Source organism: Sinohyriopsis cumingii, chromosome 16, assembly GCF_028554795.1.
Source record: "Sinohyriopsis cumingii isolate HCF-2022 chromosome 16, ASM2855479v2, whole genome shotgun sequence".
Classification (NCBI taxonomy): Eukaryota; Metazoa; Mollusca; class Bivalvia; order Unionida; family Unionidae; genus Sinohyriopsis; species Sinohyriopsis cumingii.
The window spans coordinates 12,073,196-12,095,800 of record NC_142976.1 but is presented as its reverse complement, the minus strand read 5'-3'; the positions used below and the strand labels follow the sequence as shown (position 1 = coordinate 12,095,800).

General features: G+C 34.7%; 1 protein-coding gene across 3 annotated transcripts in view; it reads right to left on the bottom strand.

Moving 5' to 3' along the window:
* Positions 1–7,671: 7,671 nt before the first annotated feature.
* LOC149779950 (uncharacterized) overlaps positions 7,672–22,605 on the bottom strand; it is a 34,367-nt gene continuing 19,433 nt past the window's right edge. For 2 of the 3 annotated variants that reach the window (XM_089936649.1, XM_089936650.1), the window contains exons 5-9: positions 19,645–19,717; positions 18,335–18,537; positions 15,907–17,547; positions 10,531–10,677; positions 7,672–7,861 (exon numbers count right to left, since the gene is read on the bottom strand). In XM_089936649.1, coding sequence (XP_089792775.1) covers positions 10,556–10,677; positions 15,907–17,547; positions 18,335–18,537; positions 19,645–19,717 — 2,039 coding nt within the window. In that variant the 3' untranslated portion in view covers positions 7,672–7,861; positions 10,531–10,555. Of the gene's footprint in view, positions 8,331–10,530; positions 10,678–15,906; positions 17,548–18,334; positions 18,538–19,644; positions 19,718–22,605 lie in introns of all 3 variants that reach the window. The other variant, XM_089936651.1, reaches the window with a different exon arrangement.

The following is a 22,605-nucleotide window of genomic DNA, read 5'->3' as shown; positions in this document are numbered from 1 at the left end:
TTTGCGGTCCCACCAACTATTCTGCATAATGCAGAGTTCTCTCTGAGCTATCTCTGCAGGTGTTTGAAGTGATAAACATCAACATCATTCTGCCATTCTATATAGGCTCACTTTTGTTGAAGGTGGATGCTTATAACTTCACTATTTTCGTCAAATCAGTCTTGGTGGACTTTTCTTTTAGGTCCTAGAATGACCTCTGCAGACTCACTCAACATGTCCTTCAGCTGGTTCCACTTTGAGGTTGGGTCACCAGTACGAGGTCCTTGTGCAGTCAGTAGGATTTCAATGTGAACTAGATATTGCTCTCTCACCTGTGGATAGTTCAGCCTTGCAGTGTTGAACTTGATTCGGGATTGTTTCTACATGGATGAAGTAGATTTCACTGGCAAAACCATCTCTGTTACATTTCAGTCAGTTACATTTTAAAAAAGTCGAGTAAATCAAGCTCATATCAGTGTATTAATCTGACAGAGGCTCCTCGTGGAAACTTCACTTAAATGCCTCATGCAGGTTACAATAACAGATGCACCCATGTGCAACAATCCTCAGTGGGGAAAAGTCATGCAGTATATAGATGGGGTTTAGGTATTAGGAATTGGCCAATCCCAAATCTGACAGAGGCTCCTCGTGGAAACTTCACTTAAATGCCTCATGCAGGTTACAATAACAGATGCACCCATGTGCAACAATCCTCAGTGGGGAAAAGTCATGCAGTATATAGATGGGGTTTAGGTATTAGGAATTGGCCAATCCCAAATCACTGTTATGACACTACTCCAGTATTAACGACTATTCAACAAAAAATGTTTTCAGAAAATTGGTAAAAATTCCATTTCTGATTTCTTTGTCCTGCTACTATAGTAAGCTTAAGATTGTGTTTCCCATATTCACACATCCACAATATTTACACAACTTTAGAATACAACTGAGACAAATTCATGCTCCATGTCCATTAATGCTAATTTATGTTTTCTCTGAACTACTCTATAAACTATTTTCAAATTTTCCTAAGTTTGATTCCTGTCTGCAAAATGACACTAATATGGCTGCAGACTCTGTAGAAAACAAAGGTTTTCAGTTTTTAATTCAAGTTCTGATATGTGCTCCACAAACTAAGAATCTGGAACCCTTCCTCTCCATCAAAGACATTTATTCGACTCCCAACTCTTGCTAGAAAATATTAGCACCAGTCAAAAGGCTGTGTATATAAATCTTGATTACAATTTATAATTTTTAAGTAACAATTACCCAAAACATTAAGGTTTTTATATAGGGGTATACAGTCTATATCATGTTTGTTTTTGTATTATTTTTGCATGAGTTCGCTTCAAGCAACACTTTGAAACTAAACAAAGAACTTTAAAGTATGAAGAAATGCAATTCACTGGTGTATATGAATAATTTTTCTATCTTTAGATGAAGTCAAATATCTGGGATAAAATTAAATCCATTTTCCTTTTATCTGAGCATATTTAATGCCCATAGTACTAAAGGTAGCTAACTGTAATCATCAGAGAATGATGATTGGTGTTATTGTGTACCTTTACAGGTTAAAGCTGCAAACTAATGGGTTTCATTTTTGTTTTTGTTTTGTATGTTGTTTTAATGACGCTTTAAGAACATTATTGGCTAAATCATGCCGAGAAAATGGGAGCAAAGTGCCTTTCTCAAGGACACACATTTTGCAGAAAAATGGAATTAAACCCCACAAAACCAAAACAAAAATATCTTTCCTTAAATATTTACATTACTTTCATTTAAAATATTTCATTGTTTCAACAAACTTGGTCACATTTAGTTTTAGCTAGCTGTTCCAATTACTGACCACTGCACTGACAGCTGTCTTGTTCTTTTAACAGTTAACTTGAGAAAAATGAGACTTTGTTTAGAAAGCTTGAAAAGATAAAAGTTTAAACGAGTTGATTATACTGAAAGAGATAGAAGATGACAAAACTGTTGATGATAAAAAAAAAACTGATGACTGTGCCATACAAATACAATTACAGGCAAAAGAAAAATCAAGAAAATGGTTTTGTGAGGAAAAGTTTTCAAATAGAATATTATGTTGTTTGCCAGTACTGGTTACAAACACTGGAAATGTGTCCAAAATGCAAAGTATGGGCAAAGCACAGAATCCAACTGTTCAACAAACTGTAACCTAGTCAAGCATCACAGAAAAGAAAGCAAGAAAAAAGCCAGCTGTTCAACAGAGAAAAAACAATTACATCACTGAAATGTTCAAACTGCTATCTTCAAGAATCTGAAGTGCTTAAACGTTTCTGAAATTTCTTCTACAGTATTTGTAAAAATCGATGTCCTGTAAAAATTAATTATGCACTCTAGTTTATAAACATGAATTAATCTCTTTAACAATTTTGATTGTATACTACATCATACTGATACAACCTAAAACAACTGCAATTTTCTGTAACAACATGAATTGTTTCATTTTAGCTAATTTAAACACAATGCCTAAAGAATTAAGTATATGTGCCATTACCAATTCATAAAATCCAATCAAGGGTAACATAAAGTAAACAGGTAACTAATATAAACACAAGTTTGTTGGTATCACTGTCCATTTCTTGAGCAAGTGTCTGGCACAGCAGTTGATTCACAGCCTTGTTTTCATTGTGTTATTTTCATACTCTATTATTGTTTGTCTTAAACTTAATATTTTACATTGCATGTCATTTTACATTGTGTATCTTTGCTAGGGTTAAATCTTTGATACTCTTGGTCACCAAAGCACAATAAGAACAACAGTGCACGATTTGGACATGGTAGAGTCATCTTAACACGCAAACTTCTGCAAGGTTTCCGATTCTAAGACTGCTATCCCCAAATGACACTGCTGAAGAATGTTACTACCCTCGGTGTGCTCTGTCACCTGTGACTAGCAATATGGTTAGGTCTAAATAGTACCTCTCATGTTTTGGTGAACTGGGTTCAGCCACATTTTAAACAAGTATTAATTTCTTTCAATAATAACATGGGTCACAAACATAGATTTAAAAAATGAACATATTAAGCAAGTTAAAGTCGATTGTGAACATTCTGAAATTGACAATTCACTTTTGTTGTACCACGCCAAAGGGCACTGTGTTTGGTCCAATATTATTTTTAAGCTATATAAAATTTCTCTGACATTCACTTAAATCACATTTCCATTGTTTCACATGTTTTTGTTCTATGCAAAAGCTGATGATGAAGTTGAACATTTTATAATATTAAATGACCTAAAAACCACAAAGAATAGGTAAAAACTAAGATATCTAGGTAAAAAAAAACCTAAGGTATCCAGGTAAAAAACACTAAGGTATGCAGGTAAAAAGCTAAGGTATCCAAGTAAAAAACTATGGTCACCAGGTAAAAAACTAAGGTATGCAGTTCAGTGCTAAAAGAGTTATGTGCGATTATGGAAAGCCATATCATTAGATATTACTCTTCAAAGAGTACAAAAGAACTCGTACCTTGGCTTAAAAACAGGACATGAAAAGAGGTACATCTATCACTAAAAAAGGCTAATATCTTCAACCTTTCTTGAAATGTAACCTGAAATATTGTTCCTTAATATGCCTTAGATAAGCATGCATGGTATTTGTGCAATGGATGTTAAAATAAGAGACTCGCACTATGGTTGTAATGTAGATATAACAGAAAAGATGCAATTGTCCACATGTAAACAGTGATCATAGGGAGGTGGAGTGTATAGCACTCCCCTTTTATAAAGTCAATGACAGACTTGTTTTCTTGTATTACGTGGCTGGGGTTTTGGTACTGGCAACACAATTCATCCATTTTTTAAATCATTTACAACCAAATCATATAACTGGGTCAAAGTGATTTACAGATTTAAAATTGATATATTCAAATACAAGACTGGTCAGATATTACTGTATTAGCTTGGTCCAACAGTTATCATGGTGCATGAACTGGTCAGTCTTTACTAAATTAGGTCTGTCAAACACTTATGATGGTGCAAAAGATTGGTCAGCCTTTACTAAATTAGGTCTGTCAAACACTTATGATGGTGCAAAAGATTGGTCAGTCTTTACTAAATTAGGTCTGTCAAACACTTATGATGGTGCATGAATTGGTCAGTCTTTACTAAATTAGGTCTGTCAAACACTTATGATGGTGCAAAAGATTGGTAAGATTTTATTAATTTGTAATAAATGTTCTTCTAAATCACAGTCAACTTTATTGTATTACATGAATTAAATACATTTCAATTTAACTAAATTTCATGTTGAGAAATCCACATAAAGTAAAACTTATTGCTGTATTAAATGGGATGAAAAGTCACCAGTACTCCACCTCTAACAGAAAGTCTAAACAGAGTGCCTAGATATACTTCAGCCAGTCCCAATAAAAGGATACACGATCTCCAACTTCATCCAGTTTAAATTTTTCTGACAAAAGGTGATAAAATAAGTTCTATTCTTGATTAAAACTAGTAACGAAAAGTATTACACTAAATGCTAAAGTCCTGAATTGTATATGGATGTTTTTTATGCATCCATTAAAAGAATGATGTCCAACTCTTCAAGTAATGTGTTGCTGCATTAGTTTCTTATTATGCCCTGTGATCATGATGATTAAACAGCCATTAGTTTCTTATTATGCCCTGTGATCATGATGATTAAACAGCCATTCTTGTACATACATGTTACATCTCCAGCATTTTTGACCTATTTTAACCTTGTTCAAATGAGACAGGATCTCCAGCATTTTATACAGTGGAGTAAACAATGTTATGTATGCACTAAACTATATACATGTTTTTTTTCAGACTCAGCAGAATGACCAAGTTTGATTTGGCATAGGGATATACTCAGGCTGTCAGGCTGAGACGCGCTCATAATCCATATCAAACAAGTTATTCCCCCCCAGAACAAAATACAAATGTGGTTTTGTATTTATTACATACCCCCCCCCCTTTACATTTTCTAATTATTTTTGGATTTGTGGTATGAATGAAATTCAGAATTATTTGGGATTTGTAAAGTTCAATTCAATGCAACTGAAAATAAAAATGCAAAGATGTCAAAGGAGACACCCAAGTAGCTCCAATCATGGCGTGTGATATGGAAATTCAAACAGAATAGCTGCATATAACCCCAGATCAAACATATAAGATTAAATTGTTATGGGTAATAAGAGAAAATATCTAAAATACTTCAAGTAGTCATTTGTTGGCTTTTGGGCTTGTATAATAGGTTGGCTTGATATCAGAAATATTCCTACTCATGTCTGGTCAAGGAACTCTTTAATTGTAAAGACATTTAATAAGCTTTACATTATACATAGTTAAATAAACAGTTCTTGTATGATATTTGTTTTGGTAGATGTCCCCAAATTTATGTTAAATCTCCACCATTTTACTTCTGAGACTACAGTACAGCATGTCGTACACCAAATGGCTGTAAAGGAGAATTACCCTAATCCAAACACCTGTTCTGTATGGTGGTCTCTATTGCACTATGTACACACAGGGGATACACAAAAATCTACCCTGTATGTTGTAATGTCTTCTGGTAATATTTACTGATCTTACAGTCAGCTTGGGTCAAAGCGATTAAATTAAAATGCAACAGAAAAATTGAATGCACTATGAACTTGTTACCCACTATATCATGCCAAGAAAAAAGAAGCCTAGTGCTTTTCCCACTTACCAAGAGACTTCTTATCATGTATAGGTGGTCCAAAATGAAAACAGTGTTGATCTGATATCCAATATGACCACAACAGTGACCGTCTTGAAAATATTATTATCACTACTCTTTGGGAATGGACAGTCATATAAACTAGGGATTTTTGCTAAAACTTTGTATGATGTTTTGCTGGTCCTAATGGTCAGACATGCCTTCCATGGTGACCATCTTGATAATCTTATCTTTATTCCTCCAGAATGAACTATAATATCAGCATGGGGTTTTCAGTGAAAGACTTCTTACGATGTCTAATTGATTGTAAATGAAAATGATGCTGATCCAACATCTTATGTGACTGAATATCTTGAAAAGTTCTCATCAATACTTCTAGATGGCCGTTCTTATCAATATTTCTAGATGGCTGTTCTTATTAATACTTCTAGATGGCTGTTCTTATCAATACTTCTAGATGGCTGTTCTTATCAATAGTTCTAGATGGCCGTTCTTATTAATATATCTAGATGGCCATTCTTATCAATACGTCTAGATGGCCGTTCTTATCAATACTTCTAGATGGCCGTTCTTATCAATACTTCTAGATGGCCGTTCTTATCAATACTTCTGGGTGGCTGTTCTTATAAATACTTCTAGATGGCCGTTCTTATCAATACTTCTAGATGGCTGTTCTTATCAATACATCTAGATGGCTGTTCTTATCAATACATCTAGATGGCTGTTCTTACAAATACTTCTAGATGGCTGTTCTTATCAATACATCTAGATGGCTGTTCTTATCAATACGTCTAGATGGCCATTCTTATAAATACTTCTAGATGGCTGTTCTTATCAATACTTCTAGATGGCCATTCTTATCAATACATCTAGATGGCTGTTCTTATAAATACTTCTAGATGGTTGTTCTTATCAATAAGTCTAGATGGCTGTTCTTATAAATACTTCTAGATGGCTGTTCTTATCAATACTTCTAGATGGCCGTTCTTATCAATACGTCTAGATGGCTGTTCTTATCAATACTTCTAGATGGCCGTTCTTATCAATACTTCTAGATGGCCGTTCTTATCAATACTTCTAGACGGCTGTTCTTATCAATACGTCTAGATGGCTGTTCTTATCAATAATTCTAGATGGTCATTCTTATCAATACTTCTTGATGGCCGTTCTTATCAATAATTCTAGATGGCTGTTCTTATCAATACTTCTAGATGTCCGTTCTTATCAATACTTCTAGATGGCTGTTCTTATCAGTATTTCTAGATGGCTGTTCTTATCAATATTTCAGGATGACCACCCTCGTGGCCATACTGACCATCAGATCAGCACCATTTTCATTTAGGATCAACAAGAAATCATACATAGTCATCTGGTGAAAATCCCATGTCAGTATGACTTTTAACAAGATTTTCATACTGGCCATCTAATCAGCACCATTTTCATTTAGGACCAACTTAACATCATAAACAGTCTTCTGATGAAAACCCAATTTCATTATGACTTTCCATTCAGCAATAACAAACGTTTTCAAGATGATCACTGTGGTGGCCATTATGGACATCTGATCAACGCAATTTTCATTTAAGGCCAACATCATAAGATGACTTCTGGGGAAAACTCCATTTCAATATGGCTGCCTTTAGGAGTAGTAATAACAAAATTTTCAAACTGGATTGGCACCATTTTCATTTAGGACCAACTAGACATCATAAGAAGTCTTCTGGTGAAAACCTAGGTCAATATGACCATTCATTTAAAAGGACAAGCAATGACTATTTTAATTCAGGACCAACTAGACCATGGGATGAATGTTTGTGCAGAGTTTCATGGCAATCCTCTGAATATTTGTGCTAACAGAGAGATGGATGACGGACAATAGACCATCCCATAATATTCTGGTCTGTGATCTGTAGAGTTAATAAACTGTATACTGTCTAATCTTGTTAATACAATACAAAGCAATACACTGTCAACATGCAATATACAATAAAGCAAACAGACAAACAAGTTTAACTTTTAATGACTTTAAATAAATCATTACAATTCATGAAGTAAAATTTAACTGTAATGTAACTTGAAATATTACATAATTAATAAGCAAAAACAATTGTTGATAAAATACTCAGAAGAAATATTTTGATTCCTGTCTTTATCCCCTTTGTATTTCTTGTGGTAGGCATGCCGAAGATGACCTACAACAGAAATTGTATAAAACATTATTCTCAATTAAAGAAGTCTGCATTTGTCAAATCAATGCTTAACAAACAGTTCATAGTGACATGATCATAGCATTATGATAACACCAATATGAGGTCACTTTTTACCTAGGTTTATCACATAGCTAACGACACCTGGAAAGAATGGACATAAAATAATGCAGTTTTGAATTCATTCTTTTTTTAAATAATTTAAATAAAACCCCAACCTTTTCACACAGTTTTAATAATCATCATAACAGTCCTGTAAAAAAATAGAATCAAGATAGTCCATTATATACAAGGCGAGAGAGCCAGAAAAGAAATACTTTCCTTTCCTTCTGTGAGTTGTAACAACATAGTATATCTCCCTCAGCTGACTGGCTCAGGTTGCTTCTGGTACCACTCTTGAGCAACTGGGCTGAATGGACCGAAGAAGAGAGTAATGTCAAGGCAAAAGGCTGGGCTGAATGGACCGAAGAAGATAGTGATGTCAAGGCAAAAGGCTGGGGTAAACAGTCCGAAGAAGAGAGTGATGTTAAGGCAAAAGGCTGATTCCCAAAAACAATAGCCTGCTCACTGAGATTTGAGAAGGACCCACAATGAAGCAGCAGAATAAAGGAGGAATAGAGAAAAAGGAGAGGGAGGAAGAAATGGCCATAGTTCAATATATGCCTATTATTCAATATCTATCTTTCTTTCTTCCTGCTCCACTGTTAGAGCTCCGCTGAAATCAAAATCCTTAAAAGATGTTGCCTCTAACCTGTTCCTTATCTGGATATGGAGATTGATTTGTGATGAGAAACCCCATTTTAGTCTGCTGTCTGAAGGGGCATACACATAGCTAGCTTAGCCCGCTGGATCATGTAGGAAAACCATTCTTTAGGGTTGTGATGTACAATTTTCCACAGCTCACAGAAATTGTCTTTGGGATACTTCTGCTCCAAAATATGACATTTCACTAACACGAACTCTGCCAAAGTTTAAATTTCTTCAATCAGTGCTTTATTGAATATTGTCTTATCTGTTCCATGATGTTGTCTTAGTGTTTTAAGTCCATCAATGCCAAAGTCAGCTTGTTGAGACAGAGGCATTTTAATAAAATAAATATTTTTACTTCTTAATTTCATTCTTAGATTCTTATATATTCATTTTATCTTAACCCTATATGGTTCTGTAGCACAAGATCCCACAGGGCTAAATTATTTGAGAAAAGAAATGAAAATTGCACTCAACTTTTAAACTGTTTGTTAGGATTGGTATTCAGCCCTTTCTACAATTAATTTCAAATTACCATAGACAGGGTGGTTGACTGTCATGCCATTTAATTTTGTCTATCCAACATGTACATAAGATTCATATTTGACACCATTTTCAGGTTCAAAATCATTAACTGGTAACTCTATTAACATTTTCTCAGCTCACCTAATCTGATATTGTTCATAGCTTTGAAAATCATTGTCATCATCATGATGATCAGCCGGTATTTACCGAATTTAATCATCATCTGAAGATGTATAATGGAAATCGGCCATTTTGGGTGTTCTATGTAGCCCATAATTTAAACACGTATTCGTAGAATTTCCTTCATGCAAAGTTCAAACTAAGACAGAGTGTATTTTCCAGTGCTCAATGTAGTAAATCAAATTTAGTTTAACAATCATTCAAGCTGAAGAACCCAGATGTGTAAACAGTTGCCCACCTGAAAACCGAGATGTGTAAACATTTGCCCACCTGAAAAAAGACAACTGTCACGGTAAGTACTATATCTACGGGCATAACTTACGTCGCAACAAGTACTTTAAGGGTGAATGGTTAAGTAAAAATTGTATACTGCACAGAGTAAATTTTCATAATCACAACTTCAAACTAACCTGTGAGAGTCCTTGCACATCACTGTTTTCCAAGTGCAAAATTTTTTACAAATTGGTGCATTTCAAGCAATTGCATGTCCTGGCATCATCTCGGTACATCTCTGAAGCAGGTCTCATATGAGTGTGTGTGTGATTTGGATTTTTAATGTAGCTTTAACAATTTGTCAGTCATATTGCTATGATGCCTGCAGTGTGACAGTTTATAGTGATGTCCAGCACTAGGGCATCATGCTGCAGACATGTAGCATGATGTCCCACCCAGTCACATTATCCTCACACCAAGCCGACCAGTCCTAACACTAACCTCTTAATGCTGAGCGCCAAGCGAGGTAGCTTGCATTAGTTTTTTTTTTTACTAGTATTGCAAACCTGGAACAAGAAATGAATATTTGCACTGACCCAGAAGGGTTTCAAATCTGCAAGTTTTGAAAGAGCTCAATCATATTTAACACCATTTTAGCAACAATGTGTATTTACTTGATCGGAAAAAGTGACTGGCATAAAATTAATAGGTATCTTGTTGAAATGATAGCTCTTGTATTGCATTATAATGTGTAATAAGACTAACACTAATATATCTGCTATTTAACAAGAATACAGGATAAGACGACTCCAAAATGTTGCAATAATTAAATTAACAACAAAAATAAAATCATATTCTCAAACGTCATAAAAGCTAACTTTTTACCCAACTTGAAACAGAAACACTCTAAGGCAAATGTTCATCTTCATTAAATGGGCAACTATTTAATGTAGAAGCAACTAATATCATATAGATGATGCCAGCAATACCTGTGCCAGTATGAAGAATGGCGGGTTAAGAGGTATCCACTTCCTGCTGTTGCATCAAGTCCTCTCCCACTATTACTCCAGGTACCATGTCATCCTGTCTCATAGTGACAGAGTGTCTTATTTTCTCCATCATTGTGTCCTGGTTCACTAAAACACAGCATGGAAATCTCCTCTCATACTTCTTATCAGTTTTGTTTAATGTTATACAGTAAAACCCCACTACAATACAGCATGAAAATCTTCTCTCATACTTCTCATCAGTTTTGTTTAATGTTATACAGTAAACCCCACTACAATACAGCATGAAAATCTTCTCTCATACTTCTCATCAGTTTTGTTTAATGTTATACAGTAAAACCCCACTACAATACAGCATGAAAATCTCCTCTCATACTTCTTATCAGTTTTGTTTAATGTTATACAGTAAAACCCCACTACAATACAGCATGAAAATCTTCTCTCATACTTCTCATCAGTTTTGTTTAATGTTATACAGTAAAACCCCACTACAACACAGCATGGAAATCTCCTCTCATACTTCTTATCAGTTTTGTTTAATGTTATACAGTAAAACCCCACTACAATACAGCATGAAAATCTCCTCTCATACTTCTTATCAGTTTTGTTTAATGTTATACAGTAAAACCCCACTACAATACAGCATGGAAATCTCCTCTCATACTTCTCATCAGTTTTGTTTAATGTTATACAGTAAAACCCCACTACAATACAGCTTGAAAATCTTCTCTCATACTTCTCATCAGTTTTGTTTAATGTTATACAGTAAAACCCTACTACAATACAGCATGAAAATCTTCTCTCATACTTCTTATCAGTTTTGTTTAATGTTATACAGTAAAACCCCACTACAATACAGCATGAAAATCTTCTCTCATACTTCTCATCAGTTTTTTTTAATGTTATACAGTAAAACCCCACTACAACACAGCATGAAAATCTCCTCTCATACTTCTTATCAGTTTTGTTTAATGTTATACAGTAAAACCCCACTACAATACAGCATGCAAATCTCCTCTCATACTTCTTATCAGTTTTGTTTAATGTTATACAGTAAAACCCCACTACAATACAGCATGGAAATCTCCTCTCATACTTCTCATCAGTTTTGTTTAATGTTATACAGTAAAACCCCACTACAATACAGCTTGAAAATCTTCTCTCATACTTCTCATCAGTTTTGTTTAATGTTATACAGTAAAACCCTACTACAATACAGCATGAAAATCTTCTCTCATACTTCTTATCAGTTTTGTTTAATGTTATACAGTAAAACCCCACTACAATACAGCATGGAAATCTCCTCTCATACTTCTTATCAGTTTTGTTTAATGTTATACAGTAAAACCCCACTACAATACAGCATGAAAATCTCCTCTCATACTTCTTATCAGTTTTGTTTAATGTTATACAGTAAAACCCCACTACAATACAGCATGGAAATCTCCTCTCATACTTCTCATCAGTTTTGTTTAATGTTATACAGTAAAACCCCACTACAATACAGCATGAAAATCTTCTCTCATACTTCTCATCAGTTTTGTTTAATGTTATACAGTAAAACCCTACTACAATACAGCATGAAAATCTTCTCTCATACTTCTCATCAGTTTTTTTTAATGTTATACAGTAAAACCCCACTACAATACAGCATGGAAATCTCCTCTCATACTTCTCATCAGTTTTGTTTAATGTTATACAGTAAAACCCCACTACAATACAGCATGAAAATCTTCTCTCATACTTCTTATCAGTTTTGTTTAATGTTATACAGTAAAACCCCACTACAGCACACTTCAGTATAGCATGAATTAGGATACAACATAATTGTGGCATGGCTCCTGAACATTTTTATAATTGTTCATTTGTGAAAAAACATTTTTTTCTTCAAAGTACGAAGATTAATGTGCAAAGTGAATTATCATTTGGAGGGGGGAGAGGTCATGTACGAATTTCAATATAACATGATTGCAGTTTGGCCCCCAAGAGTTTACAATATGTTCACCAATTTCTAGAAGTGGAAAGTTTTGTGCCAAAATAAACAAAGAGTTTGATTTAATAATTTCACAATATTGTCTTTTGATTGGAACAAAACCATTTAAGTTATAGAGGTGCAGAGATTAACTAATATAATCAAACAGGCTACTCACTGATATGTGCTCTGCAGTGAAGCAAAGTCACAGTTACAAAAGAAATGTCTCAGCGAATACTGGGTTTATTAAGTTTCCACTGACCTTTACATAAAGACTCAACATTTTTAAGTAACTCATTAAAAACCCTTGCTTGAATGGTTTACTCCCAAACTGGCAGTTTACATGACCACACACATGACCACACACCTGTTGATGGTTTACTCCCAAACTGGCAGTTTACATGACCACACACCTGTTGATGGTTTACTCCCAAACTGGCAGTTTACATGACCACACACCTGTTGATGGTTTACTCCCAAACTGGCAGTTTACATGACCACACACCTGTTGATGGTTTACTCCCAAACTGGCAGTTTACATGACCACACACCTGTTGATGGTTTACTCCCAAACTGGCAGTTTACATGACCACACACCTGTTGATATCTCATCACAAAAGCATTATGAGGTCAATGATCTTCTGTGTGAATGTTCAGCTCATGTTCATCTACTTTTCAAGTCTAAAGAAAGGTTTAATTTTATAAGTTTCAATGTCTAAATTATGCATTTTATTGTCGGTCAGAAATCAAACCCTTTGGACAAATATGAATTTGAAGGAAAAACAACCACCCGTTTCATAAGTTTTCTGAATGTATTAGAAAGAAATTAAATGTCAGGATTTGAATGGACAGATCAAGTGGGGGGCTTTTTATTTTAGAAATTATGCTTCTTTAGGGACATTTTTTTAAAAGAATTACTATTATGGTTAAATACAAATTTGACTGGTGAGTATAAATACTCAATTATTTATGCTTATGTTACAGATTTGGAATATATAAATATAAATAATAAATATATAAAAACTGTTTTAATTACTCCTTGTTTAATAAAGTTGATTGCTCATCAATGAAGTCCATAGTATTACACCTGCTTCTATCCCACCCCCTCATTTTTGGGTGGTGGTGGATGTACCGTTTTCTAGAGATAATTGATTTGTTCAGCCATAGAACAATATGGTATATAACAATATCAGTTTGTTGCATTGTGCCATATCAGAGTTCCGCTCCATTTCCAAGTTAACTTCTTCAGTCAGTCATTTAAATGAACTAGAGTCCCTCAAAAGGGTTGCTGCTCAATGGTGAAAATCAATTCTTGATAGTTGAAAACCATTTCTTCCTTATAACTGCTGAATGTTGAAACCATTTTCAGTGACAACAATTTCGTGTTTTAATTAGTTGCTGTGGTGGACATTTTGGATGTCAGTTTGACAGCATTTGCACTTAGGATCAGGTACACATCATTATAAGTCCTTAGGTGAAAACCTCATGTCAACGTGACCATCCATTCTGGGGGTAGTGGCGACAAGATTTTCAAGACACTCATCATAGCAGCTGTGTTGGATGTACAACTGGCACCATTTTCTTTTGCAACCGACTAAGTATCATAAAAATTACGTTGGTAAAAACCTCATTTTGATATAACCATCTTTTAAAGGAGAAGAGATAACAATCTTGAAAGTCAATTTTACATTATTGACATTTAGGACCAGCTAGAGACCACAAGAACTCTTCCGATGAAAACTCCATATTAAAAAAAATTCTCTTTAAGAGGAATAGTAGCATTTTTTATTTTTGAAGGAGTAAAAGAACAAGATTTTCAAGATGGCTGCCATGGTGGCCCTTTTGGATATCAGATGTACACCATTCCCATTTAAAACCTTGTAGACATCATAATAAGTTTTTGGGATGAAAATAATATAACCAGCCATTTAGAAGAAGTAACAATAATAAGATTTTCAAAATGGTCATAGTGGTGCTATGCTGAATTGGAACCATTTTCATTTAGGACCAACTAGGCATGATAAGAAGTCTTTTAGTGATAACGTCAATCTGATAAAATCATTCATTCCATATAAGTAGTTGGCAAATTTTTCACTGACACAGCCCTATTACACTGCATACTGAGTGTTTCTTACCAGAATATTACTGCAACATGATTTCAATTGAATATTGCATTATGATGATAAAGTTTCTGCCCATGGGCTTAAATAAAATAGGATATTTGCTTTCATCGTGGAATTTTGTCTCACATTTTCTGTTCAGATAACCAGATTCATGTCCATTATTAATTAAAAAATGTCTTGGTTCATTATAAATGGGAGCCACAGTGGCTCAGTGGTTAACAAGCTAGACTCAGAATGAAAGGATGACAGTTCAAATCCTACCAATGGACCAGCCTGAGTCAGCTTCTATGGTGTACCCATGGGCAAAATATTTTAATCCAATTGCCTCATCACTAAAAAACCTACTTGTGCTGTTGTACCATAAAGTACCAAGCTATACAAATAATAATAATAATAATAATAATAATAACAACAACAACAATAATAAAAACAACAATAATAATAATAATAATATAGTTATCTTTAAATATAGGTAGAAGTCCCCAGATCTTGTTAAATCAAAGTACGTATGTAATCTTACGAATGCCTCAATATGGTCATTATTGACTGTCAAATTCCATTTTAAGTGCAGCTATGTTAAATGTTATCAAAGTATGTTAATACTAATTATTTCTAATTATGTTACCTTTCCAAGTGTGATTAATTTTAACAGTTGAATTTAGAATAATAATTATGAAAAAGTTGCAATGAGTGGGTTTTCTGAAAAAAAACCCTAAATAATTTCTTGTCCCAAGTCTTAGGGCCAATCCAATCCTTTGCCCTAGAGATTGATGGTTCAAAAGGTCTATCCCTTATATCCTGTAACTCTTGAAGGCATGAATGTTGAAGGACAGCGAACAGGACCTTAATGTATACTGCAAATGGGCATTTACAGGCAAATAAAAAGTGAATAGAAGGAAAATGAAACCAACTTTGGGACACGTGTAAGGCAACTGCTTAACCACATTATTTTAAAGGGCACATACCCTATGACACATTACCCTTTTAACCACATAATCAAACAAGCCACCAATTCTTGTAGGCTGCCTGTTCTGCATAAAATTATCTAAACGATGTTGTTGAGAAGGTAGGTAAATGAATATTTGTGAAAAAATATTAAAAGAAGTTTCATATAAAACACCAAGTATCACCTATGAACTGAACTTTTAAAAAGTTTGAACACAAAATTGTAACTGAGGAATTCTTGATACCCAAAAGTAGATACCAGTGTTTCACTGTCTGCTTGTGAAAATCAAATAAAAATACCTGAAAATCAAATCTTACATTGTTCTCTGACAGTACATGGCATAGACGCCTGAACAAACTGAACTGGAAGCGATGTAATCTCTCCTGAACTTCCAGGTGCCAGTGTCCAGTTGGTTCCTTGGTTACCTGGCCCTGGAATCTGGGCAAGGAATTCTTGAGAGTTGGCTGCTCCATTCACTTGGTTATTAACAAACTGGACTGGTTGCTGAATCATCTGGATAGCAGACGGAATATTACCAGAGCCATCAGCTGCCCGGTTTATCACAGAATCAATCAGACGAGACACAAGTGACATTGTCTGCTGTGAGTCACCTGGTAAAATTATCTGAACAGGCACAGATCCATGGAGAGAAGGGGCATTTTGGTGAGTGGGGGCATGACCCTGTTGTGGTGGTGACTGAATAAAAGGTTGATTATTTGCCTGAATCATGGCAGCTGCTTGCTGGATCTGCACATTTGATATTGAAGATACTGAACCTAATCTCTCAGGATCCTGTATAGGTACAGGGCCACTGGCCTGCATTTGTCTTGGCAGAGCTATCAACTGACCATTGAACAGTGTAAAACACGGCATTGAACAATTCTGAACCAGCTGAATATTAGAAGGCTGACTGGACTGACCAGACACCAGAGATGTTTCAGCAGAGGGGATGGACAGAACAACAGAATTAGTGCCAATTGTATTTGCCTGTGAAACACTTATATTAATATTTACTTCATTATTGCCCTTAGAAATATATCCTGTTGGCATATCGGTTCTTTGAAAATGCATTACAGATTGTGAAGAATTGCTCGTACTGGTCAATAATTCTTTATCACTGGTTCCTACACTAGCCATACTGGCAGCAACAAGAATGTCATTAATTCCCAAACTGATTGGTTGCCCCACCTGTTGGACTTCATTGTCAAGAGTCCTTGCATCTGAGTCAGTGAAAGAACCAGTCTGCAGTCCTGCATTAGACTGATTTGCTGCATTACCAATCATTACAGGAATAGACTGATTCTCTATTTCCATTGCACTTTCTGGCATGCTGGCACTGGTTATCAGAGAGCCACTTTGACATATCTCAGTAGCTGCACCACTTGCTGTATTTATTACTGGCTGTTGAAGTTTAAGTACAGCATACGCTGTGGCAAGTGGAGAATTCTGCTGATCTTTGTGATGCTTAAGATGGCACTTCAATGAGGCTTCCATCACAAAGGAAGCATTACACATCTTACAACGAAATACTTTGGAGCATTTTCCACGAAATATCTTGGGATTCCTATAAGCTTCTATCTCTTCCTCAATCTTAACCTCAATCTTTGATTTCTGTTTTCGTTTCTCTCCGTCTAGTTTAGATTTTCGATTTTTCAACCAGAGTTTCTCTGGATGCTTTCTTCTCATATGAGTTTGCACATTACCATTTTGTTTTGAAGTGTAACTACAGAATTCACATTCATATGGCTTTTCTGAAGTATGCATGGCCATGTGTTTTTTAAGGGCACTTTTATTTGAGCACTGATAATTACAAGTTGGGCATATCAGCTCCTCCCGAATATCATGAACTTTAACGTGTTCTCTCATAGCTCTCTTGGATGAAGTAGTAAACTCACAATGCTCACATTTTATCATATTTTCACTTCTGTGATTGGTATCCAGATGGCTCTGTAAATTTCCTGGAAAAAAAATTTGTAAATTGTCATTGTATGTTGTCATGTGGGAAACAATTCTCATAAGCAAATCATTATTCACTTAAGAACATGTCTATCATGCTAATGCATTGCAACAATCAGTCATTACTAATTCATCTGAGATGTTTAGGTATCACTGGACCATGTAAATTAATTCCAGCTTATAACAAACACTTTATATGTCAGAGCTGTTAATTGGTTTCTTTGCATCATGCTTTTTACATGCTCCTTTGACTTATTAGCTATATTATGCCCAACTCACTGTGTTTCCTAGGACACACTAAATAAGATGCCATGGTCTGGCCTGGTGGGTACTGAAACCCACAACCTCTGGATGTTGTTTTGACTGCTAGATCACAACTTTGCTATCATAATCTAGCAATGATGACTGTGATACTGAGATAATAATATCAATTTAACTCCAGTGATCTTTAAGTCACTTTATGTTTGAAAAGAAACAATGCATATCAGTAGAACATATACAATATTGTCAAAAAAGATGCTAAGATCTATCAGATACTCATTTTGTTTAAATTATATTGTGAAATTATCTCTTCTTTTTTTATGCTAAATAAATATGCATTTTTAACTTTTACCACTATTTTGACTACCATTTATATGAGACTACATTTTGTGATTCTAACTAGGCCCCAAAATTTGTGAAAATGGACCACATAATTTAAGCAAAGTGAAAACTTTTCAGTAGAACTGCATCATGCCCCGACGGAGCAAAGATGCAGTTCAGACATTGTGAAGCAGTCATACATGTTACCTTTCACAGAACACTTATAATCACAGTACAAGCAATGGTAAGGTTTTTCCCCTGTGTGAATTCTCACATGACGCTTTAAATCAGAGTTGACTTTGAACTTGGCTTCACAGAACTGGCACATATATGGTGTATCACCGGTATGTGTTCGAAGGTGGGTCATCAGCTGACTTGATGAGCGCCCTCTGTAGGAACAAACTTGGCATCTACAAAGGAGATTGTGATACAAGGTAGCATCATTATTATAAAGTACTGATATTTCGTGGCAGTTTGAAACTGGCTAAACTTTGCAGAAAATGGAAACAGTACTAAAATTAATGAGGGCAAACAAAGTTTTAACGTAAAAAGTACTAACTTCATCTTGCCCTGTAAATAGCTCTAAAATCTTGTAAAACAATATTTTCATTAATAGACATGTTTTTATCATAAAACATTACAATACCCATAACAATTAAAATTGGTATTCATATGATGTCATATGCAAGTGTCAATGTCACAACATCACATGGTGGTAGAATGCTGAAAAGTACAGTTGTAGCCACTTCAATGAGTTGTCAAGTTGTAGTCAAGGCCAATCATAGCATAAGAATTACACCCAAGTGCTAGTGTCATAACGGGACATGATGAAATGGTGACAGAATGCTGAAAAACTCAAGTTTAGCCACAGCAATGATTTGTCAAGCGGTAATAAAAGGTAATCATGACATAATGGATAAGAACTAAATTGGGCTGTAAATTTGCTCTGCACAAAAAAAGATGTAACCACAACCTTTGAATGTAAAAGTAAGACTCATGTGCCATCTATAGTTAGGATGGATGATATTGCTGACATATCTTGAATAGCATATAATACAGCAAAAGTTGTGACAACTTTTAAAACCACAGTGAAATCACCCAACCAGTGAAACTTTTTGTAGCCTCCTGGATCCATTGCAAAAGCACTCATTTTCATACATCAAATAAATCAGACTACAATGATCCTGACCTATGAAATGTTGGCCATTGTGATTGGGAATAAAAGACATAAAATGATAAAAAGAATGTTGGCCGTTGTGACTGGGAATAAAGGACATAAAATGATAAAAAGAATGTTGGCCGTTGTGACTGGGAATAAAGGACATAAAATGATACAAAGAATGTTGGCTGTTGTGACTGGGAATAAAGGACATAAAATGATAAAAAGAATGTTGACCACTCGGTCACCTGGGGCCCCGGAATTGTTTAGTGGATGCCAGTTAAAACAAAGCACACAAAAAATAAGCCTTGACTTTCTGACTTAAATTGGTAAGAAATATTATTGTTTGATAACTTACTTGTATGGCCGGGAATCTGTGTGAATCCTGATGTGTTTTTTCAAACTCCCACCCTCTACACATTTGTAGTCACCTGAAAAGTGACTGAAAGTATCAGATGAGGCTGCAGCAAGAACTATCTAAAACCAGACAAAGATTAATACGGAGAAAATTAAATCAAGATATTATCATTTCAATCAAATGTTTTATTTGTATTTAGAGGTATTTACATGTTTTTGCACATTAGAGCATGGGTTTCAAACAGGCAGCAAAATAAGGATCAAGGAACACATCAGCAGAGAGTCATCAGTCATTCATGAACATTGAAGCAATATGGGACATTCCATCATTTCCAATCAGACTAAGGTCATCACATCAGAGGACAATATATGAGAAAAGAAAGTCAAAGAGCCAATTGAAATAGGACAGCAGAGGCCAACATTAAACAGGACATGGGGCTTGAATTACCACCCATCTACACCAGTCTTCTCATGTCACGTGACCATTATAAGTCACATGATCAACATTAGCCAATTGAAATAGGACAGCAGAGGCCAACATTAAACAGGACATGGGGCTTGAATTACCACCCATCTACACCAGTCTTCTCATATCACGTGACCATTATAAGTCACATGATCAACATTAGTCGCTCATACAGGCAGTGAGATAATGGGTGAAATTTTAAAATCCTGAGATACGTATGCTTTGGAAAATTACTAATGATCATTCCAAATTCTTGTTCATTTATTTGTCAACTTGCCCATAGTACCAATAAAATAATTCATTGACATGTGTATCGTTTAATGATAACCAAAATATTTAGTAAATTGTACAGCAAATCACTTAAAACTGCAAAAGCAGTTGCATTCACAAAATTCTAATTTTCAGTTAGGACCGCAAAGACATTATGAGAGGTCTTTAAGAAAAGAATCCATATTGATATGACCAGATTGATATGACCATATGAATCCACATTGATATGACCATCAATTCATATTGAGATGACTATATGAATCTATATTGATATGACCATCTGAATCCATATTGATATGACCATATGAATCCACACTGATATGACTATATGAATCTATATTGATATGACTATATGAATCTATATTGATGACCATCTGAATCCATATTGATATGACCATATGAATCCATATTGATATGACCATATGAATCCACATTGATATGACCATCAATCCATATTGAGATGACTATATGACTCTATATTGATATGACTATATGAATCTATTTTGATATGACCATCTGAATCCATATTGATATGACCATATGAATCCATATTGATACAACCATATGAATCTATATTGATATGACCATCTGAATCCATATGATATGACTATATGAATCTATACTGATATGACCATCTGAATCCATATTGATATGACCATCTACTCAGATGGACTAGCAATAACAAGAGTTTCAAGATGGCTGCTGTGGTAGCCATATTGTATGCCAAAGAGGCACCATTTTCATTTAGAACCAAATGAACCTTGGGATGAATGTATTGATCAAGTTTCATGTCAATCCTCCAAATAATATGATAAGTAATAAGATATTTGTGCTAACTAATGTTTGGATGTTAAATGATGGCCAAAAGAAGACAGATAATGGATGATGGACAACTGGCCGTCTAATAAGCTCGTCTGGTCTGTCATCATTAGAGCTACAAAATCACAGGAACACAGATATTTGATGATATGACCATCTTCAGATGATGAACATAGAATTTCAAAAACTTTATGCAGATCAACTGAAATCAGTGAAGTAGAATGTTTGCAAGATTCAGTCATACATTGCAATTATCTTCAAGTCAAAATGGATACAAACTTGCATAAAAAATGCAGGCACACTGATTTTTTTCACATGAATCTACAGGTGATGAACATAACATTTGGCAATTTTCAAGGCAATCCTTCAAAAACTTGGGGCCAATTTAACTAACAAGATTTGGTGCTAATGGATGGATGATCATACTTTGGGATTTTTATACATACTTCTATCTGAGGCAAATGACAGGAACATTGATCTTCCAAGCATTGACCTTCCAAACTTTTTGACATTTCATAGGGAGATGATAGAGATTTTTTACTAACTATAACTTCCATGTTCTGCTCATAGAGGGACACAAAACACATAATTAACTAATTTTAAAATGAACATTCATGGAAAATACTGTAGTATTAGAAATATTCATGGGTGACACATTTTCTTGGTTTTAATTGTAGCCCTAAAAATTAGCCAAATATAAAGATGACCCCCCTTCACCTGCCCATTTTCTTTCACTCTTAGAGATTATAGAAGTTACTAGTGTTTGAGAAATAAGTCTGTAATCTGGTAATAAAATATTAGCTTGTATCCGAGTTCTTTTGTCTCAACTGTTAGAAAAAGAATTAAACAGCATCTTATATTGTTTCAATGCACACGTATTAATAAGGTATCCAGTATATGTAATTTGCAATTACTGCCCCAAATTGATATAAAAGATAAGTATAAAGAGACACAAGAAAGAGCATAAAGTATTCAAACACTGATAATACTGAAAATGAAAGAAATAATAATAAAAAATACTTGCAATATGAAAATTAAAATTACTTTTTCAAATAAGCCCTTCATTTGAGAACAACTGTTGCTGAAAATTTTAAATCCCTTAAAGCACATTTCATTTTATCCATGCATTTTTAATCCAAACGAAAAAGCCTGTGATATACTAGAACTATTGCTTGAAGCACTGTTATTAATGGCACAGCAGTGTTAAAGCTGATATTTGGACCAAGCCACTGTATCAACATCCTGTCAATCAAGGTTCTTGGTATAACACAAATACCTGTCAGGTAAATAATCACCAATTGTAGAATTAAACAAGTCCAGCTTTCTCCAAACCACAGATAATAAGATCTGAACTTTCCCTCATTGTCACATGAGCTGCAATTATCCATTCAGCATGAATTGGCTTTG